We start from the raw sequence: 14,444 nt of genomic DNA on the forward strand, positions 1-14,444 counted from the left end.
TATTAGATGACTTACGGATTATTCATGACATCTATTTTCCTTTTTGTTTTGGGTGAAAAGTCTAGATGAAATATTATTAAATATGTATTTCTGTAGTTCAATATATTTTAAGTGAAATACCCCTTTAGCATGCATCTCTCTATAGCAGTGGTTCCCAAAGTGGGGTCCGGGGACCCCAAGGGGTCCTTGAGGGAGTTACAGGGGGTCCCCAGCTAAATGATAGTTTGAACCAAATGGACCCTTATGGGTCTGTAACTCTGAGTGTACAAATGTACACATGTAAAGATCTTCACTTATGGGGGTCCCTGGCATATCCTTTCAAATGGGGGTCCGCAGGTTAATTCATATCAATTTGGGGGTGCTTGACATGACATTTTTTGCTACGTGTTTTTATTTATTTTTATATATATCATTTTTATCCCACGATTTTGTAACCCATTTTTTCACCCAGAGAGTTTCACTGGTCGGACGTAGCGCGTGGAAGGAACACGTTATTCCGACCAGTTCCTTTCCCCTCCATCAGGCTGGCCAGGGGGAGGTAGTTTAGAGACCAGGATTACTGCATGTTTTTACCTAGGGGACACGGGGAGACCATGCAAACTCCACACAGAAAGGCCCTTTCGTCAACCCAGCCTTGGGTATGGGCACTGATGACACGGAGGAGAGGACACGCCCCCAGCGGGAATCGAACCCATGATCTTCTAGCTGTGAGGCGACAGCACTACGGACTGCCACCGTGCCCCCACGTGCTACGTGTTTTAACGTGAAATACGCGTCTGTGGTGAAGGAATTTTCTGCTGTTTAACATGAGTCAGTACAAGTCAACATCCATTTATTTTTTATCTTTCTTATAAAAAAAATGTATAATCTTGTGGACAGACCAGCTCACAACAATAACAACAACAACAAAAAAACAGCCTCCTAAATATAGTTGAAAACATAATCACAACCTTTTATGTAAATTGGTTTCTCTGGGCTCAACTGAGCTTGAGGAATCACCTTCACAAATGAGTAACACAAAAGCACAATGCCAAAAAGAGAAAATAAACATTATATATATATATATATATATATAACAATTTTAAAGCATTTCTGAAATGGTGGGAGGAGAAAAAAAAGACTTTTAAAGCACTTGCTGTAATACATTTACAGCAAGGTCAAAAAGAAAGAAAAGAAAGCACTTTGGTCTTCATCACAAACTGAGTCCACATTTTAACGAAATGCTAAACTCAACAATTGAAGCAACCTTTTACGTCAGCATCGAAATCATACAAATATCACATTTGTATGAAAGTAAAATAATTGCTTTTAACATGATCTTACGTCACACGGTACAATATATGCTGGATTTACGAGTTTGTTTTCGTGTCTGTTTGGAGCTAAGAGTGACTTTCAACAGATTACACCAGACCACGTGGAGCGAATCAAGTAAACGGAAAGAAATCTGTCGCCCGTCGACAGCAAAACAAATGACATTTTAAAATTCAAACGCAACGTAACAGTTTTTTTGTCCTCTGTTTTTAAAGTGCATATCTTTATTATACATGTTCAGACGTGCTCAAACTGCACACGGCTCAGAGTTGGGGTCAACTCACTTTTCAGTTAGCTTACGAATCAAAAACGGCGACTCACTGTACTGAAGCATTCTATGGTGTGTGTGTGTGTGTGTGTGTGTATGACTGTTCAATGACGCATTCTCATGTATTGATATTACCCGCCACAGTGAACAATAAGATTGTATGAAATGTGCAAATCCCAGAGGGAAAAAAAAACTTGCTTCTCATTTTAAGCTGACATATTGCTTCCGAGACAGACGGGGGGCTAACATTTTGTTTCTCATTTGACGATCACGTATAAGTCTTGTTTAGTGCTCCTTAAATGCCTTAGGACTCGGAGGTATAAGGGTAGCTTTAGGAGAGATTATAGTGAGATAAATGAGAGGTAGGTGAGATCTCTCTATTGGCTAGTTTAAGTCTCTTTAGTTTAGTGTCTCCCATGATTCTCAGTTGGAGCACGTTTCCAGACACTGGGTCTGCTACAGTACCTATCTGACGTCTACAGATAGGTCTCAATTCCAGTCCTGGGGACACAGATTTACTGCAGTTTTCTTTCTAGCTGTAGAACTAGAGACACATCTAGACCTAGGTGGATCTAGCAGGCAGAATAGAACACTAGCAGTAGCCGGTGGGCCCGGGAGCAGAGATTTAGAGCAATTAGAACCGTCATCTGAACATTTACTTCGTATTCCAGTTCAGACACTTGATGACCGACTTGGTGAAACCGGTCTGTGTTGAGACAATCTCGATCAATCCCAATTGATAGATGGATCCATCTATCAACTGAAGCCTCTTTAGCGCAGCACCCACCTGTCGATCTATATACAATCCCATAATTATCTCCCATAATTATCTCCTATGGCCAGGAGGGGGACATTGCATTTGTCTGCAGTCATCATCAGCCTTGCAAGTATTTTGGCCAGTAAATTTGTTTTATTACCGGTACTCGATTACTTGGATCATGACACAACTCCCCATATCCCCTTGAGAAGCGAGCACAATTTGCATATTACAATTTAGTAAGTATCCTTGGGAACCAACTGTTCCTGAGTCAAGTGACCAATAGCATACAGTAAGCCAGGAGCCCATCTCCTGTTTCCTTAGCGTGAGGCAAGTTTGATGTACAAGTGCATCACCTGGGCACGATGCCAATATGTTTGGCATCGTGTTTGGAATTGGTTTTAGTTTTAGTTATAGTCTTAAATGATTCTTAAACGTACATGATTCTTCTTTTTTTTGTTGGCATCTTGTTTCAATTTGAGGACACTGAAACTTTACATTCATTCAACACGTCAATCGACGTTTCGATTTACGCACTAGGATTAGCAACTCTGGGTCATTCACTTCACTTTAATCAGTGGCGCTTCCTTTAGCCCGTGTTGCCTTTCAAGTTATGCATAAACACACCGGCTTTCACCCGATAGAATAACTTTAGATAGATTACATTTAGCGCGTGTGTGCATGTATGCAATTTGCTTGGGAATGACTCGTCTGCAGACGTCACATGAAAAGGTTATTCCTGAGATTTTCACTTGATTTACAAAGGGTCACGTCCTTCACATCGCGAGACATTTCACCGTTCTTCCTTTTGTTCGTTCTCCTCCACTAACATCTTGGTGTATGGACATCGTTTTCAACACCATAGCTTACTTAGCGCGGTTGCCCCCAGGGCAAATGTATTTCTTTATGGATGAACTAAAGTTTGGCGGCACACGCACACAGAAGTCACATGTCAAATCGACTGGCTTCATCGGGAATCGTTTGCCAAGCAATATAGTTAAATTTATATTAATTAATTAGTGGATACACATTTCCCATGATTGGGAATAGGGGACAGCTCCCATTCAAGTATTTTTCTCTAAGGGATACACCACCAAATAGCACCAAACTTTAATCGTACGTCGCATGGCCTCCGACAGTTATTCCACCCCACTCGTGTCGGGTCGGGTCAGCCACACTTGCAATTTCACGGAAATGCTCCTTTCTCGTTTTAAATTTAGTTTTAGTCAGTGGAAGAAAAAGGCAGCGGGCGATCATTTGTCGTCCTCGTTTTTAGTTGACGAAATGCCCCTTTCTTTATAATTAAAACGACCGATTACATGATACTGTGTGTTTAGCTAGAAACACCCTTAACCCATTCTGACCTGAGATCAGATTCTAAAAATGTCTTCTACATCCTGACAGTTTTCTGAAAAAGCTATGTTTCTATGTCAGTCGTTCTTCGACTTTTCAAAAATAGCAGACCTACAAGCTCTTAGTGGCGCGCTATGAGCTTGTAGATCTGCTATTTTTCAATAGCTAAAGCATAACATAATGATAACACCAAAAGGGGTTCCCGCCCAGAATGGGTTAAAACGACCGATTACATGATACTGTGTGTTTAGCTAGAAACACCATTAAAATAAATGGATTAAATAGAACACAAAGCAACTTGAATAAAAAATATGGGAACGTACGCCCAGGCACACGTCAGCATACTGAGGACATTCACAGGCATACTGGGCACAGGTGTGTGTGTGTGTGTGTGTGTGTGTGTGTGTGTGTGTGTGTGTGTGTGTGTGTGTGTGTGTGTGTTGTACTGTACATACATACTGAATGTGAATACTCTCAGCTTCTTTTTGTGGGCTAAAATAGTGATACAATTACATGGTTTCAAGATAAAAAACGGAATTGACCCCAACGTGCCTGATCGCTTACAACAACAACAACAACAATAATAATAATCATAATAATAACGACAATAACAACAACACAATAACACTTAAACAGATAGTATGCTTTTGTGTTCTACATTAAAATATGAAACGAACTAGAATGAAATAAAACCTAGTTTAGAACACTGAGTGGGTAATAAATAAGTTGTGAATTGCACAAAGTGAGAACATTGAAAGGGTCCGAAACACTCGAGACTAACTCATGAGACGGTCAGTCGGTCCGGCGGTCGGTAGGGGCGTAACGATGTCGTAACCGCATCGAAAGTTCCATTTTAATTTCAAGAATCGAAGTCTATCGATATGTAAAACGGAAACGTATCGCGTTGACTTTGCATCGCGTCGTCTCGCAGTGGAAATAATCGGTATGGAATCGCTTTGCAATGCAAATAATGGATTGCGTCAATACTAAGCACTTGTGCGTTGTATTTTGTATTTCATGAAAAGAAGGAAAAGGGGAAAGAGAGGGGTTTAATTACTTTTCAATATCGCTACACTTGGTCTATCGATAAACGTGTGCATTCTCTGTGTTCGTGTCGAGGTACGGGTTCGTCCATGTGTTCAAATGCAACGTCCATGCCACAGAATCACTGTGTTTACTTACATTTTTCCCTTAAAAAAAAACCTCCACTATCCACACGTTTTAAATCATTGAATAGTATCTTATCGCCACAAATGAACCAATATCGTCCATGTATCGTATCGTCAGCCATGTATGGTGATACGTATCGTATCGCTGTTAAAATGTATCGTTACAGCCCTACCGGTCCGTATAACAACTAGTCAGTCAGTCAGTCATTCAGTCAGATAACCAACCAGCCACCCTGTTAACCTGACTTCCCACCAGCTAGTTGGGGAAACCAGCCAGTTGATCAGTCAGTGCTCTCCGTCCGTGTAGAGAGAGAAGGCAGGCCAGTCTTCAGTTCATTGTCATGATTTGATCTTCCACAGCTGTTGAAAGACAAAGACAAACAAAGTCAATTGTGTGAGGAGTGGGGCCAAGAGAGAGAGAGAGAGAGAGAGAGAGAGAGAGAGAGAGAGAGAGAGAGCGAGAGAGAGGACAGAGAGAGGACAGAGAGAGAGCGAGAGAGAGCGAGAGAGAGGACAGAGAGAAAGCGAGAGAGAGGACAAGACAGACAGACAGACAGACAGACAGACAGACAGACAGACAGACAGACAGACAGACAGACAGACAGACAGACAGACAGACAGACAGACAGACAGACAGACAGACAGACAGACAGACAGACAGACAGACAGACAGACAGACAGACAGACAGACAGACAGACAGACAGACAGACAGACAGACAGACAGAGTTAAGTTCTAAGTTCTAAGTTAATGTCCTTTGTAGACATCACAGTGGAGAAAAACATCAATCTGGTGAGAAGGTCGAAAGGAAGCTCTGTTCACTTCAAGCGGAACATATTGTATTCAGTCAAAAAGCAAGGATGTCGACAAACAACAGCGGCGAGAAGGCGTTTCTCTCTGACCTTGAGGTTGAATCCCAGCAGGTCTGAAATGACCCCCGACACGGCAGACAGGATGACCACCTGGGTGATGTTGTAGAGCAGAGGGTTCATGGTCAGACCGTACAGCCTGAAAGGAAGGTCCAGCTCCTAGAGAGAGAGAGAGAGAGAGACACAGACATTAGATGATCAGTGAGAGAGAGAGAGAGAGACACACGTTAGATGATCAGTGAGAGAGAGACACCCAGACACATGAGTAAATGAGAAAGAGAGGGAGAAACAGGGGGTTTTCAACGTTTTTTGGCCGGGGATCCCCAATATAAATTGACTGCTACAATAACCTTAACCCATTCTGACCGGGCACCCATTTTGGTGTTGGCATCATGTTATGCTTTAGCTATTGAAAAACAGCAGATCTACAAGCTCATACGAGCTTGTAGGTCTGCTATTTTTGAAAAATCTAAAAAAAACGACTGACATTTTTTAAATCTGATCTCAGGTCAGAATGGGTTAATCAGACCAGTGTGTGTCCAGTGGAAACCTCGCATGAATCTGATCTCAGGTCAGAATGGGTTAATAATAGAGACAATACACCATAAATAAACACTGAAACCAGTGTTTATTTACACTGACACATGATCAGTGAGAGAGAGAGACACCCAGACACATGATCAGTGAGAGAGAGAGACACCCAGACACATCAGGGGAGGCAGGGGTGGGTTCAATGAATCCATGTGGCAGTAATCGTATGACTTGGCGTTGTATTCCTTGCCGATAATCGTATCGCACCGTATCGACACAACGCTCACAACGTGACGCGGTGTGAGCACCGTAGAGTTCTGTGCACCGTGCGTACCTTCAGTAGTTTCGTAGCCAGTTTTAAGACGTTGTTCACCAGAGTCAACTCCTCCTTCTTGTTTGGTTTCTTCTCCATCTTTAGATACAGATTGATCTGAGACACACACACACACACACACACACACAAAATATATACAATTATCATCGATGAAAATGTATTCCAAATTATATTTGATCTGAAAAAACCCAGGAAAAAATGATCAAAACTGATGTTGAACTGTGTGTGTGTGTGTGTGTGCGCGCATGCGCTTGCGTGCGTGCATATGTGTGTGTGTGCATGTGTGCGTGCGCGTGTTGAGGCGACTGTGGCTCAGGAGGTAGAGCAGGACGTCCAATGATCCATGGGTCGGCGGTTCGAATCCCGGCTCCTCCTGTCCTACATGTCGAAGTGTCCTTGGGCAAGACACTGAACCCCAAATTGCTCCCGATGTGCTGGTTGGAGCCTTGCATGGCTTCCGCCGCAATCGGTGTCTGAATGTGTGTGTGTGTGAATGGGTGAACGTAATGACACCAATCCATGTAAAGCGCCTTGGATAAAGGCTCTATATAAATGCACCGTTTTTACCTGCTCCGTCAGCAGAATGGAGGTGTTGCTGTATTTCTTGCTGGTCTCAGATCCCAGCGTGACGAAGCGCAGCAGGAACAGAGACAGACTGGAGCACCAGATCAACAACTCCCAGTTGTAGTGACTGGACAGGAAGGTCTCGTGGACATGAAGCAACTGGACAGAGAGAGAGAGAGAGAGAGAGAGAGAGAGACAGAGAGACAGAGAGAGAGATAATTGATAATCTTACAATAACCCATTTAGGCCTGAGATCAGATTCTAAAAATGTCTTCCACATCCTGACAGTTTTCTGAAAAAGCCATGTTTCTATGTCAGTCGTTCTTCGATTCTTCAAAAATAGCAGACCTACAAGCTCATATGAGCTTGTAGATCTGCTATTTTTCCCAATAGCTAAATCATAACATAATGCTGACACCAAAAGGGGTTCCCGCCCCACCGACTTCACATTTGACACGCACGTTTCAGCGCAGTGCCCGGCCTTCAGGTCGGTCAGATACGCCGTTGTTCCAGAACCGCCACAAAAGGCTCTGGTCAGGCTCTGCCAGTGGACCTAATGAGCCCAAGTCCCCTCACCTGTAGAATTCCCAGCCTCTGCCTCAGCCATTTGATTGCCGTGGCAACCCCTCACCTTGCCATTTGATTACTTAACCAGTCCACTTTTTCACAGTCAGTTTGCACTCTTCAAGACTCGGGCAGACAGACAGATACAGAGATCTGCCCATAGCCCCATACCCTAGGTGTGGTTAGCGAAAGGGCCTCTCTGTGTGTGGAGGTTCTCCCCATGTCCCCTAGCGTAGGTACCCTCACAAGAAACATGCAGTTACTCCTGGTCGGAATAACGTGTTCCTTCGACACGCTACGCCCGACCGGGGAAACTCCCCCCCTGTCAGGTGAAAAGAAGCAGCTCCTCATGCATTGAAGGAAGCATCAGGTCAGTCCCTTTCTCTCCCCAGGTTGGCAGAGAGCGTAGCGCCCAGGATTTACAGTACATTAGACAATTGACACTGGGTGAAAGAAAATGTGGGTACTGACTGAGGGCATTGACGGCAAAGAAACATTTACAATTTCTAATGTCAATCCCATCTTGCTATCCTTGTGAGGACAAATGTTTCTCACACAGACACAGTGGCAGTACAAGCACACTCACACTCACAGCAGTGTTGATTTTATCGACTAAGACAAAAAGAAAGTCGTCGACTGCCCTTTTTTCACTGACGAAAACTAAATTAAGACCAAGCCATGATATTATGATAATGACTAAAACTGTAACCAAATATACTGACAATTTCGTCAACGAATGAAAACTAGACAAAACTGCTTGAAAGGGACTTAGTGGAGAAGAGATCATTTCATGATTAGTTGCGCTCGGGTGTTGCGCTCTGAAAATCTACAAACTCACAGTAGTTTTGTAGATCGCCTATTTTCAGCACGCAAATCAGGCATTACGACGCATCCAAGTCCAAGGCTCACCAGAATGCATTTTTTGACGATAAAATCAAACCTACGGTTTGACAAATCAAACCTACTTTTTAAAAATGTTGTCGAATAAAGGGCAGTCCGTACTCTCTCCGACCACCGAACTTTTCGTCGGAAAGGTCAGACTTAAATTCTTAACCCATTCTGACCGGGCACCCATTTTGGTGTCAGCATCAAGTTATGCTTTAGCTATTTAAAAATAGCAGATCTACAAGCTCATATCGCGCCACCGAGTGGCGCGATACGAGCTTGTAGGTCTGCTATTTTTGAAAAATCGAAGAACGACTGACATTTTTTAGAATCTGATCTCAGGTCAGAATGGGTTCATCAGACCAGTGTGTGTCCAGTGGAAACCTCGTATGAATCTGATCTCAGGTCAGAATGGGTTAAGTAGAGTTTCGGAGAGTCACAACATCTGGGAGTGCAGCTTTCCCAACAAAGATTCGGAGGAATGCGTTTCAGAAGTTGCGAGTGACGTCATGTTGTAGTTGTACCGGAGCTTTCCGACGAAAGGTTCGGTGGTCGGAGAGAGTATGGACTGCCCTTTAGTCGACTAAAACTAAACTAACACTAAAACATTTCTGATGACTGAAATATGACTGAAACTAGTCGTTTACCTGTGCACAGCAGATGAAGACCACAGACAGAGTGAGGAGGAAGGCAGACGACACAATGACATCAACCGAACGCTGAGGACCTCGTCTCTGTAGTGACACACACACACACACACACACACACACACACACACACACACACACACACACACACACACACACGGGAAGTCAAACAACAAGTCATTCAACTGAAAATGCATGTACAACTGTTATCTGTATGTAGTTAGTAAGTGATTAGTACCGTAATAGTAAATCTGATAGTAATCACTGTTATAGACTCTATACCAATGATTACTACAATATCTGAATATAGAGAGTTTGTTCAGTAACAGGGGTCTCCCCGTCTCTCCAGCAGTTTAATAATAAACAGAAAATAACATTTTCAGGTAGGTGACAACATTTCAGCCAATCAGGAGAGAGTATCCATGCATTTATGTGTTCCAATTGTGTCTGCTCATTTCTTTGTGTCGTCATCACTTACAATTCCACGTGTCTAATCTGTGTCCTCCTGACTGAGTTCTAAAGCTAAAACAATGCATTTTCTGTTTAATAGAAAAGCTGGAGAGACATGGAAACTGAATAAACACTCGATATAGGGCTGCGAATCTTTAAGGGTGTCCCACAATTCGATTCAATTACGATTCTTGGGGTCACGATTCGATTCAAAAAAAAAAAAAATCAAACTTGATTCTCAATCCAATTAAAAAATATATATATATTCTAAAGCATTTTTTTCCCCAGATTCAATACTATTCTCTATTCAAAATGATTCTCGATTCAATACTACAATACAATACAGCTGTGCTGAACTGAAGTGACTAGTACTGACTACATTAACTTGAAAATGACTGAAGGTCGACTTTTGGAAATTATGAATCGATTTAGAATCGTCCATAGTGGGAATCAATTTTTTTTGACAGCCCTAACTCTATAGCTATGAGTACTATCACAATTGCTTCTGGGGGGGGTCCCTGGAACTACATATTTTCAGATGGGGGTCCGCAGCCAAATGCAAATACAGATCATTCTGGGGGTCCTTGACATGAAAAAGGTTGAGCACGCCGACATTGAAACATGAGGTTTTTCAGTCCTCAGGTCTAAAACAGAGAACTGTTTGTATTGTAAATGTTTGTCCTTTTCGTGGCGAGCGTCCAGAGGAGGTCAGCCTACCTTGAGGTAGGATCGCAGTGAGAGCCACATCTTGATGTTCTGGACTTTCTTCAGCCTGAAGTGAGGAACCTCAGACTTCCTGGCTCTGCGGGCGGAGGTCAGGTGACCAAACAGCTTGGCAAACAGCAACCTCTGAAAACGCACACACACACACACACACACACACACACACACACACACACACACACACACACACAACGGACATTATGAATACAAATTACATTTGCGTTTACCTTTTAGGCTTTGTGATAAGAAAGATAATATTGAAAGTTAACTGAAATATACCAAGAAATGACATGGCATTCTTTTTTAAATAGCAGAAATAGCTGATCTACATGCTCACAACGCGTCACAAGTTTGTAGGTCTTGCTACATTTTTGTGTAACAACGTGACAAAACAATTGACCTATAGCTAAGCCCGTCCCCAAACTGCTATGGTCCAATCACAGCTAAGCATAACATGGGTTAGACAAACCTCTCCACCAATAGTTTTCCTATAAAACATTGTTTCTTCCAGTGCATATGGCAGGCCTCGTTGACGGATTTGGAAGAGATTTTGAGCGTCTGGTTCCAAAAATTAACCAGCATTTAATGTGTAAAATCCATGATATTTGGACGGAAAGTGTCCAAGTAGGAGTGTCTAAGTGGGAGAGGCCGATGGCGTAATGACGGCGCCTCACCTGTTTGTAGGTCCTCTCCGCCACGCTCAGCAGGAAGAAGAACAGCCATATGAGACACACGCGCACCAGGAAGCTCAGCGTCACCACGGCGACCACCGTGGGCGTGTTCGAACCCGGCGCGCCCCCCAGCGCCACTGCCAGCAGCTCGTTGGCCGACAGCGAGGTCAGCTGTTCCGTCGTGTCGTGGTAATGAGCCAGCCTGAACCAATCAAGACGATTAGTTATTATTATTATTTTTTGTTAGTATGTACATCACGGAACACGAGCGAGACGACGAGTGAAATGCCTTGGTTTCGTTCCTCAACAATAACAAATACAATAATTAAGACCAACAAGTAGTGATGTAAGAAATAGCTACAATTTACATTTATACATTTGGAATAAAACGTTCGCAACACGAGGCGGTGTCTCTCGCTGCTCGAGTTGGCTCCCCTCCGTTGCGGTTAACGGGGATGATTTCAGTGTGATATGTACGGGTTTTGGGGGTTTTCTAGTAGTGTATGTACGGAATTGCCAAAGCGTGTGATTTCACCGCGTCAGGGTTGCATATTAATAAGGCTGTCAGGAGAGCGGCTGGCGTGTTTACCTGTAAGCGAACGGCGTCAGGCCGAGAGTGAGTGAGACCACGTTACCAAACATCTGGTACCCAATACCTGGAGTATAGAGGTTCACCTGGAGAGAGAGAGAGAGAGAGAGAGAATATTAATAATGATGACTTCATGAAGCTCCTCATATCATATTCCTTCCACATATCTCTTCCGTCTACTCACTCTGTTCATGATCATGCCGCTGATCTCCAGGACAGACATGTCGGCCTTCTTGCACTCGTTTCCCTCCCAGACGATGGCGCTCACTCTCTCCAGGCCGGGGTTGGTGCTGTGGAGCCACACGTGACCCTGTACACACGCACACACGCACACACACATTAAAACAACATGTTTGAGTTTCTGTGAATGTGTGTGTTGAGCATGGAGTAGCGGGTTGGATACAGCAGATGCCCAGGTATTTCACACAGACAAAGATAACGTCAATAAGCTGGTTCATTTAGCAGCCAACTAATGGAGCATATCAAGCCACAGGTCTCACGGCAGACAGCACTAACATAATAATACAAAAGTGAACGGAGCCATTACAGTCACTCTGCGCGCCAACACAACAACAAACAGGAGCAGCGCACCACCCTGTGGCACCAACCGGGTGTGTGTGTGTGTGTGTGTGTGTGTGTGTGTGTGTGCGCACAGACCTGATGGAAGGGGTCATCTCGGTACTCCTTCTTGGTGGGGGGGCACACGGGCCCAGCTCCCCCCTCCCCCTCTGTGGACGAGAGAGAGAGCGGACATTTTGTGTCAATACCGTCGGCCGTGACAACGCCGATCTTGACGTTACTGCACCCTATTCTCTCGCTGTTGCCGAGTGTGTGGATCACACGGGACAAAGATCACACCCGCGTGAAGTGAGGGGCGCTCTTATCGTCGTACATGGTCATGATGTAGCGCGTCTATTTGCTCGTCCACGATGGGAATTTAATGTTTGTGTAGGACAAAGAATAGCCGACTTGCTAGTCCACATATGACTCAAAAATCAGTGCTTTTCATATCAGGGTCCATTGTTTATTCGATATCGGAGCCACGGAGACCACCGTTTGATTTGAAGACATTTAGCCTCTCGGAAACAAAACCCCCAAAAATTAATATTTTGTTGGATAAGAATAAGATTTTGTCCACAATTCAACAGGCCAACGTTTATCGAAATAATTCTATGAGCTTGTAGATCTGCTATTTTTGAAAAATCAAAGAACGACTGACATTTTTAGAATCTGATCTCAGGTCAGAATGGGTTAATCAGACCAGTGTGTGTCCAGTGGAAACCTCGTATGAATCTGATCTCAGGTCAGATATTGTATTGTTTTAACGACGTGCGCCACCCCACCTGTCTCGGAGGTGCAGGACGAGCGACACTCGGCACAGTGCAGGAAGTCCTCCCACAGCAGGTCCTCCGTCTCAGACTCGTGACGCGTGCTCTCGTTAGAGTCCTGGGTCCTCAGGCTGGAGCAGCGGGAGCTGCAGCTGGTACCAGACTTAGGAACCTCCTACAGAGAGAGAGACAGAGGGGGAGGGAGAGAGAGAGAGAGAGAGAGAGAGAGAGAGAGAGAGAGAGAGACAGAGACAGAGACAGAGACAGAGACAGAGACAGAGAGAGAGAGAGAGAGAGAGAGAGAGAGAGAGAGAGAGAGAGAGAGAGACAGGGAGAGAGAGACAGAGACACAGAGACAGAGAGAGACAGAGACAGAGAGAGACAGTGAGAGAGAGAGAGAGACACGGGGAGAGAGAGAGAGAGAGAGTCAGAGAGTGACAGTGAGAGTGAGACAGGGAGACAGAGAGACAGAGAGAGAGAGATAGAGTGAGAGTGAGAGAGATATATAGAGACAGAGAGATAGAGTGAGAGAGATATATAGAGAGATGGAGAGATAGAGTGAGAGTGAGAGAGATATATAGAGAGACAGAGAGAGGGAGAAAACACATTCATCGTGGACCCATGGATCGTCTACAAAGTAACAGTTTTTGTATTGACCTGAAATGTACCCATTCTGCATACTGTGAAATATGAATGTGTGTGTGTGTGTGTGTGTGTGTGTGTGTGTGTGCGCGTGCCTACCTCCACAGCGTAGTGTTTCTTGTAGGTGTGTGCGTTTTTGCGGTTGCGCATTGTGCAGTCTGCCCTGCGGAGGGCGCTGTAGGACGCCTCTGGATCCTCCTCGCTGGACGCTTCAGATGCAGGCTCCTGGCGCGCGTGCGCACACACACACACACACACAAACACACACAACACACACACAGAAAACTGGTTTAGCCAAAAACGAAGAGCAAACGATGTTTGTGTGTGCATGACATGTAAGCTATCATTACGGTGAGTAAATAAAATTAATGGAAAATGGTGCATACAGCGCTCTTATCCAAAGAGCATCACATAGATGGTGCATTACATTCACCCATTCACACACACATTCATACACCGATGGCGGAGGAAACCATGCAAGGCACTAAACAGGCCCGGAAATTAAGATCTGACCCCCCCATGCCAAAGCGCCAGCGTTCGCCCAGCAGTCTGCTGTCACCCAGGCGTCTGCATGCTCGCTTCTCGTCCCTCAGGCGTCTAAAGGCTCATACATAGTCTGGACCTTCGGTGGTGGGGTGACCACCGAACTACAACATGACGTCACTGAGCCGCGGTGAAGAGCAAACCACCGCCACCGCTCCAGCCCTGCTCTCTGTTTTTACTCACCACCGCTCAACGTTATTTCAGCTCCGGTGGTCAGCTCACCACCGGAGCGGTGGCCACCTCGACC

The 14,444-nt window shown here is 44.5% G+C and overlaps 1 protein-coding gene across 5 annotated transcripts in view; it reads right to left on the reverse strand.

The window, feature by feature from the left end:
* Window positions 1–811: 811 nt before the first annotated feature.
* Window positions 812–14,444, reverse strand: part of LOC310853280 (protein PHTF2) — a 50,075-nt gene continuing 36,442 nt past the window's right edge. For 3 of the 5 annotated variants that reach the window (XM_083757552.1, XM_083757554.1, XM_083757553.1), the window contains 12 exons: window positions 13,754–13,879; window positions 13,028–13,187; window positions 12,342–12,412; window positions 11,869–11,994; window positions 11,685–11,770; window positions 11,099–11,297; window positions 10,419–10,550; window positions 9,252–9,338; window positions 7,159–7,314; window positions 6,592–6,687; window positions 5,760–5,885; window positions 812–5,218 (listed from right to left, as the gene is read on the reverse strand). In XM_083757552.1, the coding sequence (XP_083613678.1) occupies window positions 5,198–5,218; window positions 5,760–5,885; window positions 6,592–6,687; window positions 7,159–7,314; window positions 9,252–9,338; window positions 10,419–10,550; window positions 11,099–11,297; window positions 11,685–11,770; window positions 11,869–11,994; window positions 12,342–12,412; window positions 13,028–13,187; window positions 13,754–13,879 (1,386 nt within the window). In that variant the 3' untranslated portion in view covers window positions 812–5,197. The remainder of the gene's footprint in view (window positions 5,219–5,759; window positions 5,886–6,591; window positions 6,688–7,158; window positions 7,315–9,251; window positions 9,339–10,418; window positions 10,551–11,098; window positions 11,298–11,684; window positions 11,771–11,868; window positions 11,995–12,341; window positions 12,413–13,027; window positions 13,188–13,753; window positions 13,880–14,444) is intronic. The other 2 variants (XR_014568762.1, XR_014568763.1) reach the window with 2 other exon arrangements.

This window comes from Protomyctophum parallelum (genome assembly GCF_964188405.1).
Source record: "Protomyctophum parallelum genome assembly, chromosome: 22".
Taxonomy (NCBI): domain Eukaryota; kingdom Metazoa; phylum Chordata; class Actinopteri; order Myctophiformes; family Myctophidae; genus Protomyctophum; species Protomyctophum parallelum.